General features: G+C 39.8%; 1 protein-coding gene across 9 annotated transcripts in view; it reads left to right on the top strand.

Annotated features, from left to right (window-relative positions):
* The window catches only part of usp9 (ubiquitin specific peptidase 9), a 51776-nt gene extending 26092 nt beyond the window's left edge, over nucleotides 1-25684 (top strand). For 3 of the 9 annotated variants that reach the window (XM_084724836.1, XM_084724837.1, XM_084724842.1), the window contains 29 exons: nucleotides 672-883; nucleotides 1688-1928; nucleotides 2192-2341; nucleotides 3496-3616; nucleotides 3726-3856; nucleotides 4188-4466; nucleotides 4596-4733; nucleotides 5062-5199; nucleotides 5925-6091; nucleotides 6217-6325; nucleotides 6452-6598; nucleotides 6918-7064; nucleotides 7170-7377; nucleotides 7477-7697; nucleotides 7971-8158; nucleotides 8258-8431; nucleotides 9494-9635; nucleotides 9831-10587; nucleotides 13010-13133; nucleotides 14413-14638; nucleotides 14858-14987; nucleotides 15627-15812; nucleotides 16125-16345; nucleotides 16934-17022; nucleotides 17120-17276; nucleotides 17632-17844; nucleotides 19628-19657; nucleotides 22380-22478; nucleotides 23583-25684. In XM_084724836.1, the coding sequence (XP_084580962.1) occupies nucleotides 672-883; nucleotides 1688-1928; nucleotides 2192-2341; nucleotides 3496-3616; nucleotides 3726-3856; nucleotides 4188-4466; nucleotides 4596-4733; nucleotides 5062-5199; nucleotides 5925-6091; nucleotides 6217-6325; nucleotides 6452-6598; nucleotides 6918-7064; nucleotides 7170-7377; nucleotides 7477-7697; nucleotides 7971-8158; nucleotides 8258-8431; nucleotides 9494-9635; nucleotides 9831-10587; nucleotides 13010-13133; nucleotides 14413-14638; nucleotides 14858-14987; nucleotides 15627-15812; nucleotides 16125-16345; nucleotides 16934-17022; nucleotides 17120-17276; nucleotides 17632-17844; nucleotides 19628-19657; nucleotides 22380-22478; nucleotides 23583-23825 (5388 nt within the window). In that variant the 3' untranslated portion in view covers nucleotides 23826-25684. The remainder of the gene's footprint in view (nucleotides 1-671; nucleotides 884-1687; nucleotides 1929-2191; nucleotides 2342-3495; nucleotides 3617-3725; nucleotides 3857-4187; nucleotides 4467-4595; nucleotides 4734-5061; nucleotides 5200-5924; nucleotides 6092-6216; nucleotides 6326-6451; nucleotides 6599-6917; nucleotides 7065-7169; nucleotides 7378-7476; nucleotides 7698-7970; nucleotides 8159-8257; nucleotides 8432-9493; nucleotides 9636-9830; nucleotides 10588-13009; nucleotides 13134-14412; nucleotides 14639-14857; nucleotides 14988-15626; nucleotides 15813-16124; nucleotides 16346-16933; nucleotides 17023-17119; nucleotides 17277-17631; nucleotides 17845-19627; nucleotides 19658-22379; nucleotides 22479-23582) is intronic. The other 6 variants (XM_084724843.1, XM_084724844.1, XM_084724840.1 and 3 more) reach the window with 5 other exon arrangements.
* The last annotated feature ends 802 nt before the right edge of the window (nucleotides 25685-26486 follow it).

The raw sequence follows: 26486 nt of genomic DNA, 5'->3' as shown, positions 1-26486 counted from the left end.
TGAACAGTTTGCTTTTTGGACAAAGAAATAAAATAACTCAGATATTGGCTTAGTGAGGCTGTATAAGATGCTAAGTTTTCTTACAGACAGGTGACATATTGTTGAAATATTTAACTTTTTAAAGTTGGGGTTTGGGGGGTTAAGGATGTTGCTTTAAAAATAAGAAAAGAAATATATTTAGAAGGTTGTTTTTTTTTTTTTTTTTTTTTTTTTAAACATCAGTGTGTTTTTAAAGACACATTTTGGGGGCCTCGGTATGGAACAGTTTGGGAATCCATGGTTTATAGCACAGAACCATTTGATTTAATATGACGAAGTGTAATATTCATTTGAAGTGAATGTATATAGATATGTTACCACAGATGTAAGGTGCTGGTAAAGCTTGAAAATGCAAAATTCTTGAAAAGTGCTTGAATTTGACTTGGGAAATGGTGATGATGAATGCCGTTTTTAGAATGTACATCTCCTACCTGAGGGCAACAGGCAGAACAGGCTATTTTGAGGGTGTGATCTCCAACTTGAATCTTTTCTAGTTCTTGTTTCCTTCCTGTCTAAATTTATTTGTCAACAAATGTCACACTGTTAAAAGGCCATTTCAGTCCATTTAAAATCATTTGCTGTAATGACAATTTACTTCTGTTCATCGTTGTACCCGTTTCCTCTCCCTTTAGGTTGAAATTCATGAAGATTTCATCCAGTCATGTTTTGACCGTCTGAAGGCATCCTATGACACCCTGTGCGTGTTAGATGGAGACAAAGACAGCATCAACTGCGCCCGTCAGGAGGCTATACGCATGGTGCGAGTTCTCACTGTGCTCAAGGAGTACATCAATGAATGTGATAGCGACTACCATGAGGAGAGGACTATACTGCCGATGTCCAGGTATAGTCACAATAAAATCCTCCTTCATTTATAGTAAATAGATGTGAACATATTATTGTACATCAGCTGGTGGAGGCTTTGCCATTAGAATAGACTCCAAGGGCTGATGTACTGAGTGAAACTGAGTGAAACCTGGCCAGCACATGTGTATAGAAAAAGAATGTTTGTATCCCTTGTCCCTTGCAAATTATAACAAACTCTCCCTTTTGAATGAGAAATAATAAAACAAAGCAACAAGGGGGAAAAAAAACAGAAAAATTGACGTTTTGACATTAATTCTGTTGGTAAGACTTTAAGTGAGTGTAAATATGTTATAAAGGGGGTGCCATATCCAAGTTACAGATCAGTTAAAACCTGATGTTTTCCAGTTTAAAAACAAAAATACAAAAAACAACATCCTGAAGTCATTGAGAGACGAGGGTTGTTCAGTCAGATTTCCACTGGAGTAGAAGACTGCAATATGCTTATAAAGATGTGAAGGCTAAAGTGTCTGACTAACTGTTGAGAAGTGAATAATATCATGATAAAAATGCTCTTTTCCCTTTTAATCCTAAATATTTTAGATATAGTCTTAACATATTCATGCCAAAAATGGTACATGTATATTGTCTTTCTCAAAATATCATGAATTGCTCCCCAGTATAACTGAAGACTGTCTTTCCTTTTGAGTATGTATGATCTAGAACAAGACAAGAGTCTATATGCCTTATTCACATTTATTGCCATGTTCCTCCCAGTGAGATAAACAAGTTGACATGTCATTTCTGTTTGACTTAAAACTCTTTTCCTCCATTTCTCTTTCAGAGCTTTCCGTGGGAAACATATCACATTGATTGTCCGTTTCCCCAACCAGGGGCGTCAGGTTGACGATTTGGACATCTGGTCACACACCAATGACACAATCGGCTCGGTTCGGCGTGGCATCCTAAACAGGATCAAAGCTAATGCTGCACATACTAAGATAGAGCTCTTTATTGGTGGGGAGGTTGTTGATCCAGCTGACGACAGGAAACTGATTGGACAACTCAATTTGAAGGACAAAACGGTGAGAATGTTGGACTGGTGTTATTCTTTGATATTTAAGATGAAATATTTTCATCAAAGATGCTGTGCTGCCTCCCCCTGTGCTTTTGTATAGGCACTTTTATTTTTACTGTTCATTAATAATGCATTAAAATGAGTGATCATAACGCTGTTTCCATGTCAAAAGGAAGAAAAAAGGCCTTTGAACTGTTGTATAGCTTTTTTTTTTTGGTTTTTTTTTTACCTATGAAACCAACTTTAACTCAATGTAATTTGTTTGTATAGCTCATCACGGCCAAACTGACCCAGGTGAGTGCCAACATGCCCTCAAGCCCAGACAGCTCATCTGACTCATCCACTGGCTCTCCTGGTAACCATGGCAACCACTACAGTGATGGGCCCAATCCTGAGGTTGAGAGCTGCCTTCCCGGTGTGGTAAGTTTACAGCACAAATAGTATATTAACTTTGTGAACTTCCAAATACTGTACTTGTGCTGTGATACGATGGGGCTGACTGATGTTTTAAATCACTGGTGATGCATGACAGATATTCTGTATGACACTGATTTTTAGATTCTGTGAATGCAAATTTTCAGCAGTAAGTTATTCAATATTAATTGTTTTTTTTAATCAGCTGGGTTTTTTTGTTTTCTTTTTGTTAGTTAGAAAGTGAAAATAATAAAATCACAGTGTTAAACTACAAGTAGAAGTCCTGCTTTGAAACCCTTAAGTAAAAGTACAACAGTATTAGCATGAAAATATATCCAGTAAAAGTACTCATCATTATGTGGAATAACCAATTTCTGAATAATATGGATTATATTATTGGATTATAATTAGTGATGCATGAATGTGTAAATCTTTTTCATGCTGCAGCTGGTAAAGGTGGAACTAATTTCTGCTATTTCATATACTGCTGGTTTTTAATAATCTGAAACAAAAGAAGCAACTAAAATGATCAAATAAATGTAGTGGAATAAAAAGAATGGTTTTGGCTTGAGTTGTCACAGTACAAGAAGTTGAAACCTTGACACAATACTAATATAAAAAAAAAAAGATTAATCTTTCGATACAACAGCAAAAAAAGTCTTTGGGACACAAAATATTAAAATAAACAGATTAGAATTAATATAATTAAAGTTAAACTGGACTGACATCTTGAATTAGTACTTGTATCATTTTTTATAGCCCCAGTACCTTCTATACTATGAAATGTTGTTAGTGTATTGTTTTTAACCACAGGGTATAGAAAATGTATCCATACTTGGATAATTTGGATAACCTTATTGGCTTCAAAAACGTAGTGGAGTAGAAGTTTTAGGTATTTTACAATGGAAATACTCAAGTGAAGTACAATTGTAGGTAATTACAGTACTTGAGTAAATTTACTTAGTTACATTCCACCACTGCATCACATTCTATTGAGAAATCAGAATCACAATATGAAAATGGTCTGCATCACTCAGCCCTAATGTTGATCACAGTGTTTTGTGTTCTAATCTCAGAATGGAAGATGCAGTAGTTTGTCCTTGTGTGTTCATCAGTATGTGAACAGTAGTAGTTTAAACACCCTATGCCCTGTTTTACAGATCATGTCGCTGCATCTGCGCTACATCTCCTTCCTGTGGCAGGTGGCTGACCTGGGCTGTAACCTCAACATGCCACTGCTCCGAGATGGAGCTCGAGTTCTCATGAAACTCATGCCCCCAGGTATAGTTGCACCTTTGCTCTCAATGATATCCAGGCAGTTTACTTTATGAAAACATAGACTTACAGTGTTATCTCCATGGTCACATTTCTGCTGTTTTTGTATCCTTAGATAACACCACAGTGGAGAATCTGAGAGCTGTGTGTCTGGACCATGCCAAGCTAGGCGAGAACAGCCTCAGTCCTTCACTTGACTCGCGCTTCTTTGGCCCATCACCCTCACAAGTGCTTTACCTCATTGAGGTGGGTCTCAGTGTGCTTTCACATCACAAGTTGTGATACTTTTTGTGTACATTTTACATTCTCAACTTGAGTAACCCATAAAGCAGTAGTGTGCCATTGTCTGTCAGTTTGATGTGTGAATAACATAGCATACAAATATGCATGTCTCATAGTGAGAAATAAATAAGTTAGCTGGATAACTTCAGTGAACAGAACATTTCAACCTTGTGACACATAGTTCTTGCTTCTACTCAGCAAAGATACTAAAATGTACCAGTAATTTTGTTGTATGAGACAGGTCCATCCCTCTTGCTCTATAAGACAGTTCACACTGATCTTGCCCATTTTCTAGGTTGTTTATGCTTTGCTGATGCCAGCCAGTGCCACTCTGGGCGAGGACGCCAGCGACTTCCAGTACAACTTCTTGAAGAGTGGTGGGCTGCCCCTGGTGTTGAGCATGCTCACCAGGAACAACTTCCTCCCATCTGCAGACATGGAGACTCGGCGTGGGGCTTACCTCAATGCACTGAAGATTGCAAAGCTCCTCCTTACTGCCGTAGGATTTGGGCATGTGAAGGCTGTGGCTGAGGCCTGCCAGCCCAACGCTGAGGGAAATATTCCTGTCTCACCGGTTAGGCCACACGCATAGCTCGCACAGAGACATAGCTGCATGACTGGTTCTTCAGTGGTTGACTGCTGTATCTCTGACATCACTTCCTTTTTCTCCACACCCCCATCACCTGCTCCTCCATTTCTGCAGATAAATCAGGCCACTCATGACCAGGCCCTGGTCCTCCAGAGTGCCCTGCAAAATATCCCCAACCCTGCCTCAGAATGCATGCTGCGCAATGTAGCCATTCGCCTGGCCCAGCAGATTTCTGATGAGGTAACAGAAAACGTAAGGAACCATTTTTTTTTATGGTTTTTTAAAGATTTTCGATAAAATAGCAATGAAAATGGATTTTAATAAATAGTTTGGGCACTGTATGTCACGTAGTAATTTAAGGGTAAATGTCGTAATAGATGAGCTTGTTATAAATGTACATCCCCATTCTTGAAAATTTAATATTGATATTTAATACAGTGTTGGTTTTTCATAAAGTAGCCAGTAGGACTGTAAGAAATTCATGTTCCAACAAACACGAGTAGATGAGTAGAAAAAAATCTGCTTTGTTAAGCAGTAGTGTCTGTAATAATAGCTTTTATGGGACTATTTTTTTCATCAGAATTTCTTCCAGGCATCGAAGTACATCCCAGACATTTGTGTGATCCGAGCAGTACAGAAAATAGTGTGGGCATCAGGCTGTGGTACAGTGCAGCTCGTTTTCAGCTCAAATGAAGAAATCAGCAAGATATATGAGAAGGTAAGTTGACTATCAGTGTTTCTCCTGATGAGAGATTTGTGCTTTAATTTTTGTTGGATATAGTTTCAGTTATTTTAGAAAACATCACAAGTATAATAAATTGAATAGTAAGCAGGGACTCCATCAGAGTGACAACACAGACTATACCATGATAGAGTTAAGTATGTGGTGCACTTCCCTCCATAACAGATGCAGACTGTTGTAGAAACCAGGAGGCAGGACAGTAAAAGCTCACTATCCAATGATCTTAAGCTTTGAGCAATGTACAGCCAAAAGACAAAGAGCTCTTGGTGGGCTTAAAGCCTTATTTATGCCCTCCTTACATACAAAAATAGATTTGTCGGTCAAAAAAGTCAAAAGTTATCCAAAGACAAACAGGTGTCAAAACTTTGGCAATAACAAACATGGCTGTGGTTGTGACAATGTAGCTCTTGAGAAAGAGGCTAAAGCGGAGGCAGCATTGTACGCAGTAGTGGTCTGTGCAGCCATTAACTACTTTGTGACACTAGTGGTTGCACTGCCCCATATTTGTGCGTATCCATAAGCTTTCAGAAAATGTTACAAATATGGACAAAATAACGGAATACAGACAGAAGGATCTGTCCATTAGCTTATCTAATGTTAATTATAAATAAGCCTTTGGTGGACTTAAAGTGGACTGGCAGTACAATGTCATGCTGTATATATTTTTGCGTAATATCCTTCATCTTTATTTTTCTTGTTAGACAAATGCAGCTAAGGAACCAGATGGGGAAGATGAGCAGGTGTGTTGTGAGGCCCTGGAAGTGATGACGCTGTGTTTCGCCCTCATGCCCACGGCTCTGGACACATTGAGTAAGGAGAAGGCTTGGCAGACCTTTATCATAGACTTGCTGCTACACTGCCACAGCAAGTAAGTACACCAGGATGCATACCAACCAGTTGCTGAGACATAAATGGAGATATCCTGATCACCTCTAGCCTTTTACAATTCTGATAGAATGTTGTGACGGTGACATTATCATTTGCTTTAAACAGATCTGTGCGTCAGATGGCCCAGGAGCAGTTTTTCCTGATGGCAACAAGGTGCTGTATGGGCCATCGACCCCTCCTCTTCTTTATCACCCTCCTCTTCACTGTGCTGGGGGTGAGTGGCCTTGTTTTTATAAGACCTTTCCTTTGTCTCAGCCCTTTTATTATATCTATTGTACTTCTGTACCATAGTGACAGTTTCACTGCTTACAAGATCCTAATTTAAACTGTCCATGACCAGAGTACAGCCAAGGAGCGAGCCAAACACGCTGGAGACTACTTCACTTTACTCCGACATCTTCTGAACTATGCCTATAACAGCAACATCAACCTGCCAAATGCTGAGGTGCTCCTCAACAATGAGATCGACTGGCTGAAACGGATAAGGGTAAAACAACTCGCCAATCAATACGCTCATGATCCGTGGTTAATATCCTATTATATGTTAAGGCCCCTGTGAAAGCTAATTTGAGATTATTTATTGTTTGACCCTCATAGCTGAATGCGGGTATAGTGTTTGAGAATTATGGTTTTCTTTTTAGATAATAATATTGACACTTTGTCAAAACAATGGTAAATACATAAAATAGATAGTGATGATTATCGTTGAATAACTTGAATACAACAAAATAATTACCAACAAAAAGAAAGAATAAGAGAAATTAGCAACTGATTATGCATAAAATCAATATGTTTGCATTTACTAGGATGAGGTTAAGAGGACAGGAGAGACTGGTGTGGAGGAGACCATCCTGGAGGGACACCTTGGAGTAACCAAAGAGCTTTTAGCTTTCCAGACACCAGAGAAGAAATATTACATTGGCTGCGAGAAAGGAGGAGCAAATCTCATCAAGGTACAACAAATGAACCATACCTGCATCAGTTAATATAAAGAGAACATTTTGTCTCCTCTCTCATAACATTACAAAGAGATAATTTCTCTCTTTCCTCTCTATTAGGAGCTGATTGATGACTTCATCTTCCCAGCGTCTAACGTGTACCTGCAATACATGAAGAGTGGGGAGTTCCCCACAGAGCAGGCCATCCCAGTGTGCAGCACCCCTGCTTCCATCAACGCTGGCTTTGAACTCCTGGTCGCGTTGGCCGTGGGCTGTGTCCGCAACCTCAAGCAAATAGTCGATACCTTGACTGACATGTACTACTTAGGTAGGGAGACACCAGTGTGGCAATTTCACGGATGCATTTCACTGAAGATGTGTAAATTACATCATGTGTGAGGGTGTTGTTCTTTCCCTCACTTTCCAGGTTGTGAGACACTTACAGAGTGGGAGTACTTGCCTCCAGTGGGACCACGGCCCAACAAAGGCTTTGTAGGTTTGAAGAACGCAGGGGCCACCTGTTACATGAACTCAGTCATTCAGCAGCTCTACATGATCCCCCCAATCCGCAATGGCATCCTGGCCATCGAGGGTACCGGTACTGACGTGGATGATGACATGTCAGGGGATGAGAAGCAGGAGAATGAGGTACAGTGAGAGTTTTTGTGCAGTAAAGTTTTTGCCCAATGAAGACTTATCATCCTTTTTCAGCATCATTTGACTGACAAAATGGCCAACTTGAGGCTCGTAGGCCATGTAGGCTGAGCTGAGAGCTGAGGGCATCGTGATTACAGAATGACAAATGGCTTCAGAGACTCATACAACTTTTTAATCGTTTCCCCAGTGAGCACAATGACAAAGTAACAGTTGTGGTTTTGGAGACATGTTGTTATGTTTCTTCTGTATATTTTGTCTCCACAGAGTAACGTGGACCCTCGTGATGAGGTGTTCAGCTACCACCATCAGTTTGATGACAAACCTTCCAGTAAGTCAGAGGACAGGAAAGAGTACAATATTGGTGTACTACGTCACCTACAGGTCATTTTTGGACACCTGGCTGCATCCAGACTGCAGTACTACGTCCCACGGGGATTCTGGAAACAGTTCAGGTATTTCAAAAACTCAAAATAATTTTGCTTGGATTTGCACTTTACCAGTTCAGCCAATGCTGATGTAAGTTGTCTTCTCTGTGTTCCATCCTTTTGTAGGTTATGGGGTGAACCTGTGAACTTGCGGGAGCAGCATGACGCTCTGGAGTTTTTCAACTCTTTGGTGGATAGTCTGGACGAAGCTCTGAAAGCCCTGGGCCACCCTGCCATGCTCAGCAAGGTGCTGGGAGGGTCCTTTGCTGACCAGAAGATCTGTCAGGGCTGCCCCCACAGGTCCGTGCAATCTTTTTCCTTGTGCTAGAATACAAACTTGCGACCAGAGATGTTCTGATACCATTTTTTCTTTTCCCATACTGATTATGATTCCTGGACGCTGCGTACTGGCCGATGGCAACTACCAATCCAATACAAGTGCATTAAGATAAAATCTTTAGTAATAGCTAAATAAAGAGATAAATTTAGAGGTCAGTCCACTTGGAAAGAGTTTGTCTTTCCAAGCAATTTGAATAACAGCATCTATATTTGCATCTTTATACATGCATACACCCATACACCGGGTACTCAACTGTACCAAAAGTCAGTCAGTAACATAGTTAGTCTAGTTTGCAGCATCGGCCTTAGCTCCACTAAAACACGAGCCACTTCCAGAGAAATTCAGAGAGGGAAATATCTACCCAAATCCACCTGATTATTCGTCCTCCTCACATGGACTCCAGAGACCTGCTTACCACGAGGTTGCTACAGTAATGCAGACTTTGCAATATGATCTGATGCCGAGGTAAAGCCATTTCTCTCCTCCAGTGACCATAAAATTTGGCATATGTGACACTGCTAGGAAGTGTCTGGGTCCCGTTTCAGGGCTTATAAATTACGTGGTATCAAATCGGCGCTTAGACTTGCATACCTGCTGATGCTGCATTTTAGGTAGTATCAGAGGCATTATGTGATACTGGTAATAGAACAAACCTACTCAAGACTGCATTGGGTACTTGTTACCGAATAGGGCTGCATTATTAAAAAAAAAATAAAAAACAGATTACAGTTATTTTGACCAATATTGCAATAAATTATGTGATTTGTAGGGATGATCATTTTCGCATTTTCAGTTTCACTGAAAAAACTTAATGTAATGATGTAATATTTGTAGGCCAGGACATCTCTGCTGCACTAAAGTACTTCATGCTGTTTTTGTTGTTTTTGTTTCTCACATTTTTCCTTTGTCAAAAAATTGCAGGGTTCTGTAATTTGATTATTGCATTTGACATATTGCCATTTCCATAATATTTCAACTAAATCTACAGCCCTATTTAAAAAAATAACTTATTGTGTTGTTAGGTATGAGTGTGAGGAGTCATTCACAACACTCAATGTAGACATCAGAAACCACCAGAACCTGTTGGACTCTATGGAGCAGTATGTTAAAGGAGATCTGCTGGAGGGAGCCAACGCCTACCACTGTGAGAAGTGTAATAAGAAGGTGAGAAAAGGGCACCCAGCTGGTTGGCAGCGACTGTCAAATTGTAACACTCATAAAGTGCTACGGTAAAATAGTGCTGGCATTAATTTCTGTCCCATCGTTTGCTCAAAAGTATGTTTGCTTTTTCTCATTAACAACTTAAAGATTTCTTTAAAGGGCTAGAGAGTGACCTGTACTGTTTGCTCCTCTTGTCAGGTGGACACAGTAAAGCGCCTGCTGATTAAGAAGCTCCCGCCTGTCCTCGCCATCCAGTTGAAGCGCTTTGACTATGACTGGGAGAGGGAGTGTGCCATCAAGTTCAATGACTACTTTGAGTTCCCCAGGGAGCTGGACATGGAGCCGTACACAGTAGCTGGTGTGGCTAAGCTAGAGGGCGATGATGTCAACCCAGAGAACCAGGTGATCCAACAGAACGAGCCCTCTGAACCCACGCCTCCGGGCAGCTCCAAGTATCGTCTGGTGGGAGTGCTGGTCCACTCAGGCCAGGCCAGTGGTGGACACTACTATTCCTACATAATCCAGAGGAACGGGGGTGATGGCGAGAAGAACCGCTGGTATAAGTTTGATGATGGTGATGTGACTGAGTGCAAGATGGACGATGAAGAAGAGATGAAGAACCAGTGCTTTGGAGGGGAATACATGGGCGAGGTGTTCGATCATATGATGAAAAGGATGTCGTACCGGAGGCAGAAGCGCTGGTGGAATGCCTACATCTTATTCTATGAGCGTATGGACTCACTGGACAAGGACAGCGAGCTTGTCAAATACATCTCAGAGTTGACCATCTCCTCCACCAAGCCGCATCAGGTCAAGATGCCTGGTGTCATCGAGTGCAGCGTCCGCAAGCAGAACGTCCAATTCATGCACAACCGAATGCAATACAGCCTGGAATATTTCCAGTTCATTAAGAAACTTCTGACCTGTAACAGTGTCTATTTAAACCCTCCTCCAGGTATGCATCCTTTTTGTTTTTCTCTGTTAAATGTTTTTTTTTTAATGCTAAACTTATTTGATGGATCTTATATGTTACTGTATATTAAAAGATAGAATAAACTAAATCGGTATAGGTAGCCACTTAACCTCAACTCAGACCTCGGGTGGGATGTTTTAGAAGCAATATATAAGCTATTGAAACATAAATTGCATCAAAATCCTATACCAAAGCTGGCTGTTGCAACAGATATTGTGCTGTTAAATTATGGCTGTGAACACAATATTGTTTATGAACACAGTCTGATATTCCCACACTTCGTAGCTGTATTTACTGATTGCTTAACCAGGCAAGCCCTATGAAATGTGAAAAATTCTTCTGGGATCAAGACCTGGCCAAGATGGCAGCTAAATTAGTTTCCTGTAGTAAAGGTTTCCTGTAAAATGATACAGGCAACAAGAAAACAATATTTAGAGGAGTACAGGGTTCAAGGTTGATTTTTTTCTCCCCATGTGTGAAGAAATTTTTTTCTTGCCCATGAACATTTTTTTATTAGCAGTTGTCACATGACATGTTGGTGTGGTACTACATTACCAGGTTAATTCTGTTCTTCTGTTGGAGAGCAGTCGATCAAGTACACAGTAAATGGAAGGACATTTTTGAGACATAAGCTGTGCTAATCAGTTTTGTGATTACCTTTCTTATTTCAACATTGATGAGTAATGCCCAGAGCTCTTAGCTGCTATGCAAGAGAGATACTGTCAGCTCTTGTTATGGCACGTTTTCGGAAACTTGAAAAACAAACCTGTTTTATCCGTCTCGCTTTTAAACATGCTGCAAACTGTGTAAAAGGTATTTGGAGTTTCGCCCATATCCTCACCCAACTAAACTTTTGTTTCAAGGATAATTGAACTGCTTGCTTGTGATTCAGCTCATAAATTTTATCTTTACCTGCCACAATTTTCATGCAAGTGCCAAATCAGTACTGAGCATGTGCAACTCTCAACAAATATGAAAGGGAAACAAGATGGCTCACTCCTTAGCTACTTCCATCATCAGCACTGTTCAAAAACATGTCTAATTTGTGGCATTTTACTTCCTCTGGCAATCCTTATTGTTGTCCTGTGGAGTTACAAACTAATTTGTTGATTGATTTGTTATAGCTGCACAGTATCATGGCACTCCTCAAGTTATGACTCTACGTATCCATTAACAGTGAGGTTATTTTGAATGAAGTCTCGTCATATCTCTACTGTGCATTTCAAAGCTTCTCTGTCAAAGATACAGTGGTTGCCATTTTTATCACTAATCTCTGGCTTGCTTTTCTAAAAAAAAATACATTTCAAAGTGATTTTATTGAACAGCGTCCCTGTGGAAAGAACTGGTGGTCAGTAGCGTTTAGCATGGGCTGCCGAGAAATGCACTACTGCTGCAATGCATTATTAATAGAGCCAAAGGCTCGTAATGTTCCACAGGAAAATAAATATTTGAGGGCAGTCATCAGCACAGAGGCATTTGATTGGGACAGAATGACTCAGATCTTGAAGAACACAAAGTGTACATTTTACCAGTAGTACATTTTAGTACATTAGTACATTTTGTTTGCGACCTTGTAGCCAGTGAGTGATTTTTAAAAACAAAGTTATTGTTGGATACTAGATTTTTAGACAATCCACCTGTTTACTCAACACAGTGAGCCAGAATGCTTATTTGTGTATGATTTGATGATATTATTGGTTGTCAGACTCAGACATCGGTGGACATTGTTCATAGCTTGTTCTGAGCCTCAACACTGTTGTTTCACTTTCTGAGCTGACTACTAGCCAGTTGCAGTGCTACCATCTGCATTTTGTGCTTCCTCTTAGTGGTCAGCTGATATGGATTTTGCAAGTGCAGATGTCAATATTTAGATATTTTGCTGTCATTTAGGATTGGAGAAACCCGGTTACAGTTGACTGAGGAAATTTGGGCAAACATTTCCAGCAGCCTGCATTACTGTTACAGTGCACGGTTCAAAATTAACTGTTTTGCCACCTCCCCAAAACTTCAGAAGATGTGTTGGACTTGTCTAAATTGTGTTATTGTTTTATTTTAAATTCAGTGTGCTGGATTACAGAGCCAAAACAAAGGAAAATGTGTCACTGCCTTACTACTTGCAGACATTTATGTATATTGTGGTGTATACCGTACACTTCCACTTTTAAATTCCTTTGTGTATGTCTGGGTCATTACTACCGATATCAAATCATTGTCACATTGTATGTGTTTGATAGCCATTCAGTAATTCTATCTATCAGTGAGTAAAATGTAGCTTTTTACTTTGGTTTCTGGCTGTAGGTTCACAGAGTTTTCTTCTTCTATAATATATGCTGATAACAACCAAAGCAAATTACCTGGAGGATTCTTTACTGTGTTTTATTAATCGCTGCTCTCTTTTTATTAGGACAAGACCATCTTCTGCCAGAGGCAGAGGAGATTGCTATGATAAGTGCACAGCTGGCTGCCAGGTTCCTCTTCAGCACAGGTTTTCACACCAAGAAAGTAGTACGGGGTCCTGCCAGTGACTGGTAAGCTCTGTCTGCTGTTTTGGGGTTTTCTCTGTTTTATCCCTCTCTTTTTAGCATTGTATGCTATACTGTTTTTTTTTTTTTTCTAAAAATGGTTTGTATTTAGAATTTCAGTCATCATTGTAGGTCAGGATTGGTGTGATCATACTAGGGGTGTCACAGGGGAGCCACATTTTTCTATTTTGCTAAATACTAAATGGTGCACTGGTGTAAGACCAGATAGTGGGGACAAGCATAGTACTGTATCACACAGATCTTTGTGTCTGTTTCTCACTATAACTTTTCTCTCTATAACTCTTTTTGCTGCTAATATTTTGTGCAATCCAACATACCCCTTTGTGCAATCTGCCTCTACAAGGTAACAACGTTTACAAGTGAGAGGTGTATATATTGTAAATAGTCTCATGTGTACAGCCCTGTACTTAGTACTTTACATTTTATATTTCTTAGATTTTATATTTTTAATCTTGATAGGTATATACATATTTTCTACTTTTTATCTTAATATTTATAAGTACTTATTGTCACTTTCTATCTGTACTGCTTGAGCTGCTGTGACAAGTGAATTTCCCCGGTGTGGGATCAATAAAGTTCATCTTGTCTTATCTTATCTAATCTTATCTTAACAGAGACTCCAGTTTGGAGTGTACTTCATACATTTAATACTGATGATGATGATCAAAGAAAGTTTTTACGTCATGTCAATACTTGGTCTCTCTGCATCTCATATTTATTCTATCACTTTTTATGTGAGCACTGCCGCATCTCTCAAGAGTGGTCGGTGCTCATGTTCATTAATTGCAAAGTGATCCATTCAGTTCACCATTCTCAAAAAATATGAGCACGTTTTAGCACATTGGTGCAAAATACTGATGACAGGCATGGAGGGTATGTGTTTCTGTTCAGTTCAGCCTCTGACTGAACGCCCCACTCAGGAGAACCTGGTTCTTTCTGTTATTTCCTTCCAGTCTATTCCTCAGCTCTGAGTATTGTGCTGGGCAGACCTATAATACATAATATATTATCATTTTGCAAATAAATATAACCACAGATTAACAATTTGCTGCAAAAATGTATGATGTATGAAATGAAATATTTAAAATCACATTGTACATATTTTATACACTCTGTGGACCTGTGATTTTTGCAACAGAATACTGAGTGTTGAGGGTTAACCACTGTGGACATTCCATTTCTGATCTTGTTATTGGTTTCAAAGTCATAGTTCTGCTAATGTGACAACACTATTGTCTATAAATATTCTCCTTGTCCTCTCTAGGTATGACGCCCTCTGCATCCTGCTGAGACACAGTAAGAATGTACGCTATTGGTTTGCACACAACGTTCTGTTTGCGTACCCTAACCGGTTCTCGGAGTACCTGCTTGAGTGCCCGAGCGCTGAGGTCCGTGGCGCATTTGCCAAGCTCATAGTCTTCATCGCTCACTTCTCCCTGCAAGACGGCCCCTGCCCCTCCCCTACCGCCTCGCCTGGACCCTCGGCTCAGGTTGGTGCTGGACATTAGCTGAGCTCTTGGGAAAATGGGGTTATATTAGGACTTTGTGTAAGTCATTTGAAGCTGCTTGAATCACAAGTTTCCTGGAACATATTTTAGACAGTTTGTATCACAGGTGATCACACATGGGCGAGAGGGTTCTCGTCCTTTGCTTTTAATTATTGTAACCCTGCTGTCGTTTGTCCTTTGTTTTCCATATTTGTGTATCAGGGCTGTGATAACCTCAGTCTAAGTGACCACTTGTTGAGAGCTGTACTCAACCTGCTTAGAAGAGAGGTTTCCGAACACGGCCGTCACCTGCAGCAGTACTTCAACCTCTTTGTCATGTATGCCAATCTGGGTAAGGAGCACACAGCAATTACACTCTTGTCATGTACATCTGTTCTAGAGTTATTACAGTTTTTCATTTTTGCATTTGTTGTTTTATATTTTGTTTTTAGTTTGTGTTTTCAGTTTAGCTTATTTCCTGAGGGGGGGTTTTAGTTTTAGTTTAGTCTTTTTAGTTAAGTTTTTGTTGTTTACAAATATTAAGTTTAGTTTTTATTAGTTTCAGTATTCATTTTAGTTTTTTATATAATGTGGGTGATATTTAAGTAGTTCAGATTTAAGAAATTCAGAATAAGTATTATTATACAAAAGCAACACTTTGGGATTTCCACAAGACTGTGAATCATCTGCCTTCACTGTCTCAAACATATGCATCAATGGCTGCTTTTACTTGTTATGTTGTCAATTTTAACAAAAATGACAGACTAAAATAGTATATTTTTATTTTATCCTAGTTAGTCTTGTAAGTGCACAGTCTCCTTTCGTTTGGTTTTCTTTTTCTAAAGTCTAGATTTTATAGTTATTTAAGTTAACTACAATGTTTTTTTCAAACCTTGTTTTAGTTTTTAGTTTAAGTTCACTATAATAACCTCAATCTGTCCCACAGTGAATTGTGCAATCAAGGTTCATATAAAATTCTTCTACCACACAGGCTTGGCAGAAAAGACCCAGCTGTTGAAGTTGAATGTCCCAGCAACGTTCATGTTGGTTGCTCTGGACGAGGGTCCTGGCCCTCCCATTAAGTACCAGTATGCTGAACTGGGCAAGCTCTACACTGTGGTCTCCCAGCTGGTCCGATGCTGTGATGTCTCCTCACGCATGCAGTCCTCCATCAATGGTGAGTGCTGTACTCTTCAGCCACAGAAAATGTGATATGAACTGATACAAGCCTTGTAATAAATCGTGCAACAGCCTGGGATGGTTTTTGGTTGGGAGAATTGAAGCCCAATGAGGATTGTCATCCTTGCTCAGGATCTAGTGACTGACAAAGCAGCCACTCTGAGCCTCTGTGTTGTGTAGGCAGAGCTTGGAGCTGAGGGCTGAACGATAAAAGAACTGTCTGAAGACAACTTGTATATGTACCTCTAATAGCTACCTATATATTTCAGATCAGAGTTTCTCTAAATTTCTTCCCCTCTACATTCTTCAGGAAATCCTCCTCTCCCTAACCCGTATGGTGACACCAACCTGACGGCCCCAGTAATGCCTGTGCAGCAGCTGGTGGCAGAGATTCTGTTTGTGAGGACCAGCTATGTGAAGAAGATCATTGAAGACTGCAGCAACTCTGAGGAGACAGTAAAACTGCTTCGTTTCAGCTGCTGGGAGAACCCTCAGTTTTCCTCCACTGTGCTCAGTGAGCTGCTCTGGCAGGTAAATGTCTAACATGTCCTAAAGGAATAGTTCAGATTAATTGATTTGGGGTTGTATGAGGTACTAATTCCTAATCATTGTATTACCAACAGTCGATGGCTGTCAGCATGACAGTCAGCATGACAGTTTGGAAAAACTGAGAAAGGTACCACCACAGAAGCTAAGCAATGTGCTGCCGTGGATCAGCAGTAAAATGTGTGCCACTTAAAAAAAAGGCCCGCCTAAATAAAAAAGTTAACATCAGTGCTATATTTAGAATATTTTCACAACTTTTAGACAGTATTTTCCGACAGGAGTCCACCATAATATAAGTCAAAAATCGCTCACTACAAACCTTGCAGACTTCATTTGTGAAATCAGTAGTTTTACCTCACAGAACACAAGAGCTGCTGTTCTACTGCTGCCTTGACCCGTTTCTTCATCTACTGTAGGTAATAACAGGATATAGATAAGTATCTCATACAACTCCACTTCAGATCATCTGCATTTTACCATTAATACCAACAAGACATCCATAATTCTGTAGGTGGCTTACTTGTATGTGACCAGGCCCTACATTCAGATCATATATGCGTTGTGTGTCTGCAGGTGGCATACTCTTACACCTATGAGCTGAGGCCTTACCTGGACTTGCTGCTACAGATCCTGCTCATTGAGGACTCCTGGCAGACGCACAGGTTTGACTAATTCCTTAATGTGGAAGTTCTGAGTGCTGCATTGATTCCAATGTGATCAGAGTTTAAGCGTCTCCTTTTTCCCTGTTTTTGTTTGCAGAATCCACAACGTACTGAAGGGCATTCCTGATGACAGAGATGGGCTTTTTGACACCATCCAGCGTTCTAAGAACCACTACCAGAAACGAGCCTACCAGTGCATCAAGTGCATGGTGGCTCTCTTTAGCAACTGCTCTGTGGCGTATCAGATCTTGCAGGTACACTTACTGACAAATGGGGCAGTCTTTCTCACCTGTGGTCTTGCCATGCTATGAAATCAGTTTCTGATTTGTGACTTGAAAAAAAATCTGTATCCTAGATGCAGTTGTTGCATCTCCACTAATCTTCATTGATTGATTGACCAGGAACTAGCACTAAAACAGTCAAATCATGTGTTAAGAAAAGCAAACAGTTCCTGCCACATTCACGGGGTACACAACATGTGGAGGCATTTTTATTTATTAGTTTATTTAACAGGGACAGTACACATTAATAAACACTGCTGTAAATGAGTTAGCCAAGAGGCTATTTCTCATCTGTATGCTAATCAGCATGGTGTTCTTATGCATTCAGAGTAATGGTGACCTGAAGCGAAAGTGGACGTGGGCTGTGGAGTGGTTAGGAGACGAGCTGGAGAGGAGGCCATACACAGGGAACCCCCAGTACACCTACAACAACTGGTCCCCTCCAGTTCAGAGTAATGAGACCTCCAACGGCTATTTCCTGGAGCGGTCGCACAGTGCACGTATGACACTGGCCAAAGCCTGTGAGCTCTGTCCTGAGGAGGTAATGGCATTGACATTTTACCCTTCACACACACTCACACATATGCACACTTTTTACCTAATGTCACATTAACAATATCTTCCAGTGTTAGGGATTGTGTTTTGTAAGCCAGACCATGACAGTATATGAACATATAGGCCACAGTATTTGGTATGTATGTGATGTACAGTTAAAAACATCTGAAGTTTAAAAGAGCTGTGCAGTTGTCAGACCTGTCTAAGTCAGACATTAGAATGGAAGGGATGTTTTTATTATATGCCAAGACAAAAAACAGAAGACCAGATGAATATTGAAAATTACCTCAAAACACCACAGTTAAACGTGCTTACGTGACTGAGGTGAAGGTAACAGAGAAATACCACAGAAATATTGCATGACTTTAGCCAGAGGAGCTTTAACAACTTGATGAACCTGATGTGTACCACATCCCTTCAATTAGGGCTGTCGCGGTGACAGAATTTCCACTGCAGTTGTAACAGCGCAGTATTAATGCTATTCTTTTGTTTGTTTTTGCAGAACACTTCACGTTATGATAAAATAAGCAATTTGGTGCATTAACACTAGTTGTAACATCATCTGTCGATCACACCTTACTGGTCTGAGCAAGCTAGCTGCTCGCTGCTAGTCGTAGTTATACAATGTTACAAATGAATTCAGTTTGACCATTTTGTTTTCACACATAGCTGTATTGTAACCTTCAGAGCATGTTTATCAAGTAAATTTACACAAACACAGTCCAGCAACAAGGATCACAGAACAGAACTGGCTGGCGTCTGTACAGGCGAACTTAAACTTCCACAAAAAGAAACATGAAAAAACAGATACAGTCATCCAACCTACTACTCATTTATTGGGCTTAAAATGACGCTCAACATTCAGTTTTCTTGACTGTCTCTCAATATTAAGACATCATTCGAACATCGCCCTAGCTTGTGGTAGTAGCCATGCTAGCCGCAACATGTTACCGCCAAGTCCAACAGATTAACCTGCAAAATAAACACTAAAATAACATAAAACATGGCAAAAGTTACAGCTTTCAAGTTTGAAGTCATGTCATGGACAGCAAATATCGATCCATCTTTGAGCTTTAACTGTTGCTGGCCCTCGTATTGCCTGTCAAATTTTTTGAAGCATTGATTGATTCATTTAACACACACTGAAGTATAAAACAAGAAGAGAGAAGTAGAAAACACATTTGCATTGCAGTTTTTGTGGTTCGTTGTCAACCCCCTGTGGTTGGCTTATCAACAGTGCGATCTTTTGAAATTGCGGTTATTGTGACAGCCCTAACTTGAATATAACAACCCACTGAATGACATAACATGACCAGCTTTTAACTTGGTGTATATATAATATGTAGTAGCACTGAAAGGATTCATTGAGGACTAGGGTGATCAGGTTTTCTCTATCTGATGTGATTATAAATAGTGTTTTTCTGAAATTTGGTATAATAAATTATTTCACAGAAATTTTGAAAATCTGACATGTAATAGACATGAAAAATTCTCAGTCAGACCCATTAATTTAGTGTTTCTAACATGTCATTAAATATAAATGTCCTCCCTAAGCTACAGCTATGACTTGTTTACTATGCTGAATATGTTGTATTGATTCATGGCTGCAGTTCACAATGCATTCAAATATGTATGTATATATATATGTATATATATGTATATATATATATATTTTATTTTTTTGTTCTCACGTAAAATAAGTTACTTGTATTTTTATGTTGAAAAATCCAGTCAAATGACACACTTCTCCTGTAATATTCCATACACAGCTCAAGTGTACTCAGGGAAGCCCAGGGAAGGTCAGTATTCCAGGCACCACAACATGAAGGAAGGAAATGAAACAAAATTCAAGTATCAGCAAAGACTCAATGAACAGTTGGCCAATGTATACTGTAGGCTTCCAACACAGCTAACACTTGTTTAGATGGAATTGCACAATTTTGAGTTTCCTGTGGCTTGAATAGTCATCAGTGGCAGACGCTAGAAACATTGTGACATGTTGAGTCCCCATAGTTTCTCCCATTTCGTCAGCTTTGCTCAGTTTTGTTTTTGGACTCTTGATTTGTATTTGAGATACAAAATGTTTTATAAAAAATAAGTACAGGAAGTTATATTATGGCCATGTTCATACAAACTCTTAGGATGATTTATAGACAGTAGATTAATTAGCGCTTGGCATGTGTATTATTGTTTTTCTGTCTTTTAAATGCAGAAAGTTTGCTAACTTGTCAAATTATGTACATGTTTAGGGTGTTAGTAAAACAGATTGTGACTGAAGATAATGACAGTAAAAAATGGCTGTCCTCCTCTTATATCCACGTATTATAAAAAAGTAAAGGTTGACAGGCAGCCTGTGAGATGCCATACGGTGTAACTGGCTTAATCATGTTATGCAGCTGCACACAGTGAACCGATCTTTGTTCTCCTTCTGTCCTGTTGCCCAGTTGCCCAGTGATTTGCCAAAGCAACATCACTGACATAGCCAGTCTTGGTGCTCTTTTGCTGGTTTTTGCTTCCTCCCCAACTCAAAGTGTGATGCTGCCAGCCACCTGCATCTGATTGAAAACTCTTAGTCCCATCTAAACTTCAGTATTCAGTAGTAGTTACAGTTAGGACACAAAATTGGCACCAGCCAAATGCTGGTAAAATATGCACGTGGCTGATTGATTTGCCTCACTCAGCAACCAAAAAACAATGGTCACCTACAGAGAGGCTGTTAAAGTTTGAACATTCTCTAGCCATTCGGCTGTAGGACAAAAAAGTTAATTTTGCACCTTGGTTACAATATTAGACTGAGACAAGCAGTCTCTTGCACCAGCTGTGTGTAAGTTCAAACTTATTTACAGCGTAAATTATTACAAAGTTGTAAATTATGCATTACTAAAATAAAATCAGTTGCACCACAGAGATAAGTTGCAACATAACTTAAAGTAGCAACTAAATATTTAGACTTGCCCCTAGGGTAGGTGTAAATCATGAGATGTCAAAGAATTATACTGTCTCTCTGCACCACTGCATCATTATTTCAGCAATAGACATTTCTCACAGCAGGAATTTTGTCATGACATAGTGGAGTAGTCATAGGCATTACCAATGATCCAAATTAAGGTTTCAGTCAAACAGTCAGGCTGCTGCTACTGAACATGTTGGCTCACTGGAAAAACTCTGCTATACTAAATGAATCAGGACCTCAGTTAGTATCATTGGTAACATATCAATATGGCTGCTGTGAAAAAGGTCTATTGTAGCCTTTTTGTGACACAGTAATCTAGTAGAGACCTAATTTATTGATATATTTCAATATCAGTCTAGCTTCCTGCGATGTCAAGTGGCTCATGCCATACTAGTTATGAGACCAGTACCCTGAAAGTGTTCCACATACCAATGGAGTACTTATTTGATAACATTTTGCCTGTGCGCAAAACCGAAACTACGTTTTTTAGATCTGGGTACAAAAAGGATAAAATGCAGGTATTGTTTGATTAGATAAGTTTCAATACTTGTTCATGGTCCTGAGTTATTTCGGCCATTACCTTAAAGTTATTGAGCACAGATATGTAGCTCTAGTAGTTGTTAAACCTCTAGTGTTGACTTACACCTTACACCACTCACACCTTAACTTAGGAGAAAACTTGCACATAGCTGGTGCAACATAATGCAGGACTGCACACTGCATGAAAGCAAGAGTTTGTCATCCATCATGCTGTTTTAGGTAATATACTGTATGTTTTTAGGGATTTGTTATTTTTGTAGTTCTGGGTTTAACCTTTGAAAACACTGGATATACTAAACCATTACTTAACTAACCATTTTTTATTTGCATCAAACCAGATGTAGTTTAGAATTTTTGTGGGCAGTTAAGAGTTGCATTATTGTGATAGTCCATCCATATCTAGATAATGGATAATAGATGTGTCGAAAAGACAGTTAACACAATGCAGGGATGTTTTTGTGATGACTTTTATTAATACGTGAGCTTAATGTACTAGACATTTGTGTTAATTGCCTGACAGGTTCTGTCGTTTTTCCATTTTTGAATTTGTGTTGTAATTTGTTCATTTGCACACATTTAACAGAAATGTAATTTACCTTGTCACGAGGATATATGATTAACAAGCTGGGGTTACTGAATGTTCTTCTTACTGTCAAAAACAAATCCAGCCTTGTCTGTTGAAATGACCCCCACACTAGAGTGAGTTGTTGGTCACCCTCTGTTAGCTCTTTTTCTAAAGAATTGCCAGCAGCAGCGGCTCTGATGTTAGGAAGATGCTCTCAGGTGTAGAATCCACCCACACACATAATTGAATCTCATTTAAACCTCATTTTACTTGATAACGTATCACAGTTGGAAAAATGACTTCCCCACAATAACCTACTTGCTATTTCACACTGAATTGCAGAAGCTTAACATTATATGCACTGTTGTGTTCAAATAAACTAGCAATTTCTGCTCTGAATATTTATATTTTAACTCTGAAGGCATAATTAAATTTGTGATAATATTTATTTCATGTCTGCCAGGAGCCAGACGAGCAGGAAGCACCTGATGATCAAGACTCCTCCCCACCTGAGGACACCTCTCTGTACCCACATTCTCCTGGGACCACCCAGTTTCAGCAGGTAGTGTCTTGGGATCTCGGTGATGTGTAAATGACTTTCTGGTTGATTGCTGTTTATTGTATTTACTATTTGTGTCTTACCTGTTATAGCAGAGCGAAGAGTATGAACATGAAAGTGACATTGGTTCTCGTAGACATTCTTGCATTAGCCATAAACAATGCCAGTGGAGTAACAATGGAAACAAAAATTTTTACTTCAGCATCCTAAGTGTTTTTTCGTGCCACAGCGCTCAGACTTTATAGCCAGTTTGTGATGATACAACAGTGAAGGCAACTTTCTATGCTTTCTTTCCCTGACAAATGGAACTACTTTTGTCATTTTTTTTTAAAAAAAAGTCTAAATATTTGGGATATTTCTTATTGTAGGCATGCAACAAAATTCTCTCAAAAACTCTGAGAGCGCAGCAATAGATATTAAGACACAAAAATACAAATAATAGAGTAAAAAAGGAATGAAAGGATTAAAAACAAGAATAAAAAAATGTTGGTAGCATCTTTAGTCTACTGTATCTATATAATAAATGAAGGCACTTGAATGAGGCAGGTAAACAATAACAGTACAACCAGCACAGTATAATACATTGTCCGTATCCATACTGTGCGGGACTCAAACTGGACATGGGTGGAACTAACTGGACTTTCTTAATTTAAGCCTGAAATTGATTCGCCATTTTCCATTTTCTGTAATGAATAAACTTCAGTGAATCAGTGAATGCAATACATATCAGCTACTCGATGAGCGTTTCATTTCATCACAAGTATGGATATTGACACATTTTATTCTTACTTGTAAAAAATATATTAATAGTACCAGATACTCAGCCAGGTGAATGCAGTATTTACAGTATTGTCTCTGCTTTCTTTTGCTGTCAGACACTGTTTTCTGACTGATATTTAGCTTATATAACAGCGTCTTCCACTGTCTGTCATACAACCAGACTCCTGTAGCAAAACAGTAATTTTACCTTGCAGAACACAGGAGTTGCTGGTGTACTGGTGCCTTGATCTGTTAGTTTGTTTGATGTTCATGATAATGGAGGAACATGTCAGTGCGGTGATGTGCTTACAGTCTACTGATTTTTGTCCTTTTTCTCCTCCTGAACAGAACAACCACCCCCATGGGCAGCCATACACCGGGCCTGCTGCTCAGCACATGAACAACCCCCAGCGTCCTGGTCCTGCCTCCGCCCCAACCCCAGGCCCCACCCAGACCCCCACCCCAGCCCCCGGTCCCACTCCCGGTCCGGGCCCACGAGCACAAGAGAACTGGGAGAGCACCGAGGAGGTCGCCCCCGCCCCCGCCCCCGCCCCCACCTCCACCCCGGCGCCAGCCCCACCTAAGGAGTAACACCCCCTACCCCTCTGCTGTGCCTCGAGCCTCTATCGTCCCGCTCTCCTTCCTCTCATCCTTCGGTCAACAGAGCTCCTCGTCGGGCCCCTCTCTCTCTCTCTCTCTGGCCCCAGGGCAGGGCAGAGCCAGGCCGCCCCCTCCCGTCAGCCTGTGGGTGGCGCTCTCCCCTGGCCTGGGGCTGCCTGACCGTGTGACACGGGCCTGCTGGCGGCTGCAGAGGCGAGGAGTGGAGTGGACAAGAGTTCTAATAAAGAAAAACAAATTTACCCAGAGCCGACGATGCTGATGCGCTTGTCTACATGACGAAAAGGTGTATATAGTATGTTAATGTTTTTGACTGTTCAGATCCCCCAGTAGCATAACTCCGTGTGGTTTGCTGTTGGGAGATGTTGCAGATATTATGAAAAACAAAATGGATATTATAAATAAGAAAAATGCCCAAAAAAAACTGTAAGAAGACAACAACTCCTCTTTGTTTTATCACCCATGCTCAGCAGTAAAGTTTGTTCTACCATCGGACGGTTACTGGTCATTCAACTGTAGAAGGACGCATTGTTATTATCATAATTATATTATTATTATTCTTAAGCTCCTTGGCAACCTTATGACCGATGCCAAATCAACTCACGAGCTGTGGTTGGTTTTAGTGTGAGATATGGAATGGTTGGGTGGACTTTTACGGTGTTTGGTTGATGTGAAAAAGCAGTGATGCAACATTGTTCTGAAACTCATTGCCTTTCTTCTTCTTTTTTTTTTTTTTTTTGTTTGTTCTGGTAATTAATTCAATCCTTTTTGAAGCTCTAGTTAATATGCTGTAACATTTAGCATGGCTTCTCACCAGAATAGTGTAGCCCAAGGGAAGACTTGTGATCATAACAACCTAAAGCTGTTCTTAATCCACATCTCCAGAGGGGTGTTGTTACCCTTAGGTTTTTTTTGTTTTTGTTTTTGTTTTTTTTTCTACTCATCTACCCTATCTACAATGAGGGCGATATTTTGAACCAATGTATGAATAAGTGGCTTTTCAATTGCACATTATAATCCTCCAACTTCACATTTGGCAGTCAGTTTTTGGTGGGATAGACGGCTTAGCTTTCATCTTTAGGAATTCTGAAAAATCCAACACATATGCAACAGAATTGCTGCACTGGGCTATCTGGTGTATAATAGACGACTGTGTGGTTTGCTTCTGTCTCTTCAATAGAGCCTAGTTGTAGACAGACTTGTTGCCCATTGGCTTCCTCTCTGCCATGGAGCTTGTCAGGTTTGGCGTCTGGCTGCGGTTGGGGATGAAGTGACTGATCCCGAGCAGCAGCAAGACCCTTGCCCCCTCGCTCCACGGAGAACAGGTTCCACAGCAGGGTTGTACCGTAAGAATAGCGGCTGGTTAGTCATGTTGCAACTTGAGCTAACTTGTAATTCTGTAGGAGTAAAAGGTAAACATCAGTAAATACTGTATTTAATTGGTAACTTGAATGCATGTATTTTTTGAATTTTCTTTTTCTTTTTTTGTCTAAAACATACCAAATACTCCTGCAAATGAAAATATTCTGCCCATCGTATTATATTTAAATATTTTGCTCTTATTTTATAGAATTTATTTTGTTGTATTTCACTAAAAATAGAATTTGATTTAAGAGGAACATTTTTGTCCTTGTGTTATTTTTAAAGAAGATATTGACTGTACAGAGTTCTGCGCCCTGTTTTTTGCCGACTTTTGTTTTGGCCATGGTGTGACGTTGAATTCTGGAGCTACAGTCGCGATGTGGACTTTCACTTTGTGAGGTTTTTTGTGCACAGAAATATAACAAAAAAAAAGCATTGCGCCCTTAGCAAATAAAGAACATGGAATCTTGCCTGTGTCTCATTTTTACTCGTGGACGTAACCAATAAACATCTGCTGAGCATCACCAACTCTGATCCAGAAAGTGTCCAATTATATGAACACAACAGTGTTTAAATGTCCTCATATTAGCTGGGTCATTGCACCAGCTGTTGTTAATGTGCTGTGTTGTTTTGTGTTGAGTTATGGGGTTATGATGAGTTTGGTTTGTTGACATTCTTTTTAAAATCTACTGAGTATTTGTTACTTTTTGATTGATGTTTAATGCATTAACAAAAGCAGGTACTCCGTTGAAAAGGGTTTCTATTTTTTCGATTTACTCCGTCTCCTGCTCTGTTCTGCTCAGTGGTCACAGTCAAAGGTTGGGCCAGACCTGTGTCTGCTGCAGTGTTTTGTTTTCATCTCACTGTCATGGTTTTCATTGGTCTGTTTAGCCTTATTGGCTACAGAAATGCAGATGAAAAGTTGGGATATTATTTCAAATTGTTGACCAACTCAGTATAAACTACTTAAGTACAAGTAAAATTAAAGACTTAAAATAGAAAAGTACAAAATTTGAGTTTTGTAATTCATAAACTTCTCCCTGAAAACCAAAATGATCATAAAGTTGAATCAACACCATTTTAAAATTGATCCTGCTGTCTGTCATGAAATAGTCGAGTTAACGCAGGTTTCATTCAAGTCTAACAGACTCGGGGTGCTGCTGTTGTGCACGTTGGCTCACTGGAAAGACTCTGCTGCACTAAATGGAACAGAACTGTAATTAATGTCATTGGTAACAGCTGTGTTAGCCCTACTATTTCATATCAGTATGA

This window comes from Lutjanus erythropterus, chromosome 8 (assembly GCF_056507025.1).
Source record: "Lutjanus erythropterus isolate fLutEry1 chromosome 8, fLutEry1.hap2, whole genome shotgun sequence".
NCBI classification, from domain to species: Eukaryota; Metazoa; Chordata; class Actinopteri; order Lutjaniformes; family Lutjanidae; genus Lutjanus; species Lutjanus erythropterus.
The sequence above is the reverse complement of the archived record's forward strand: the minus strand, read 5'-3'. Positions and strand labels throughout refer to the sequence as shown.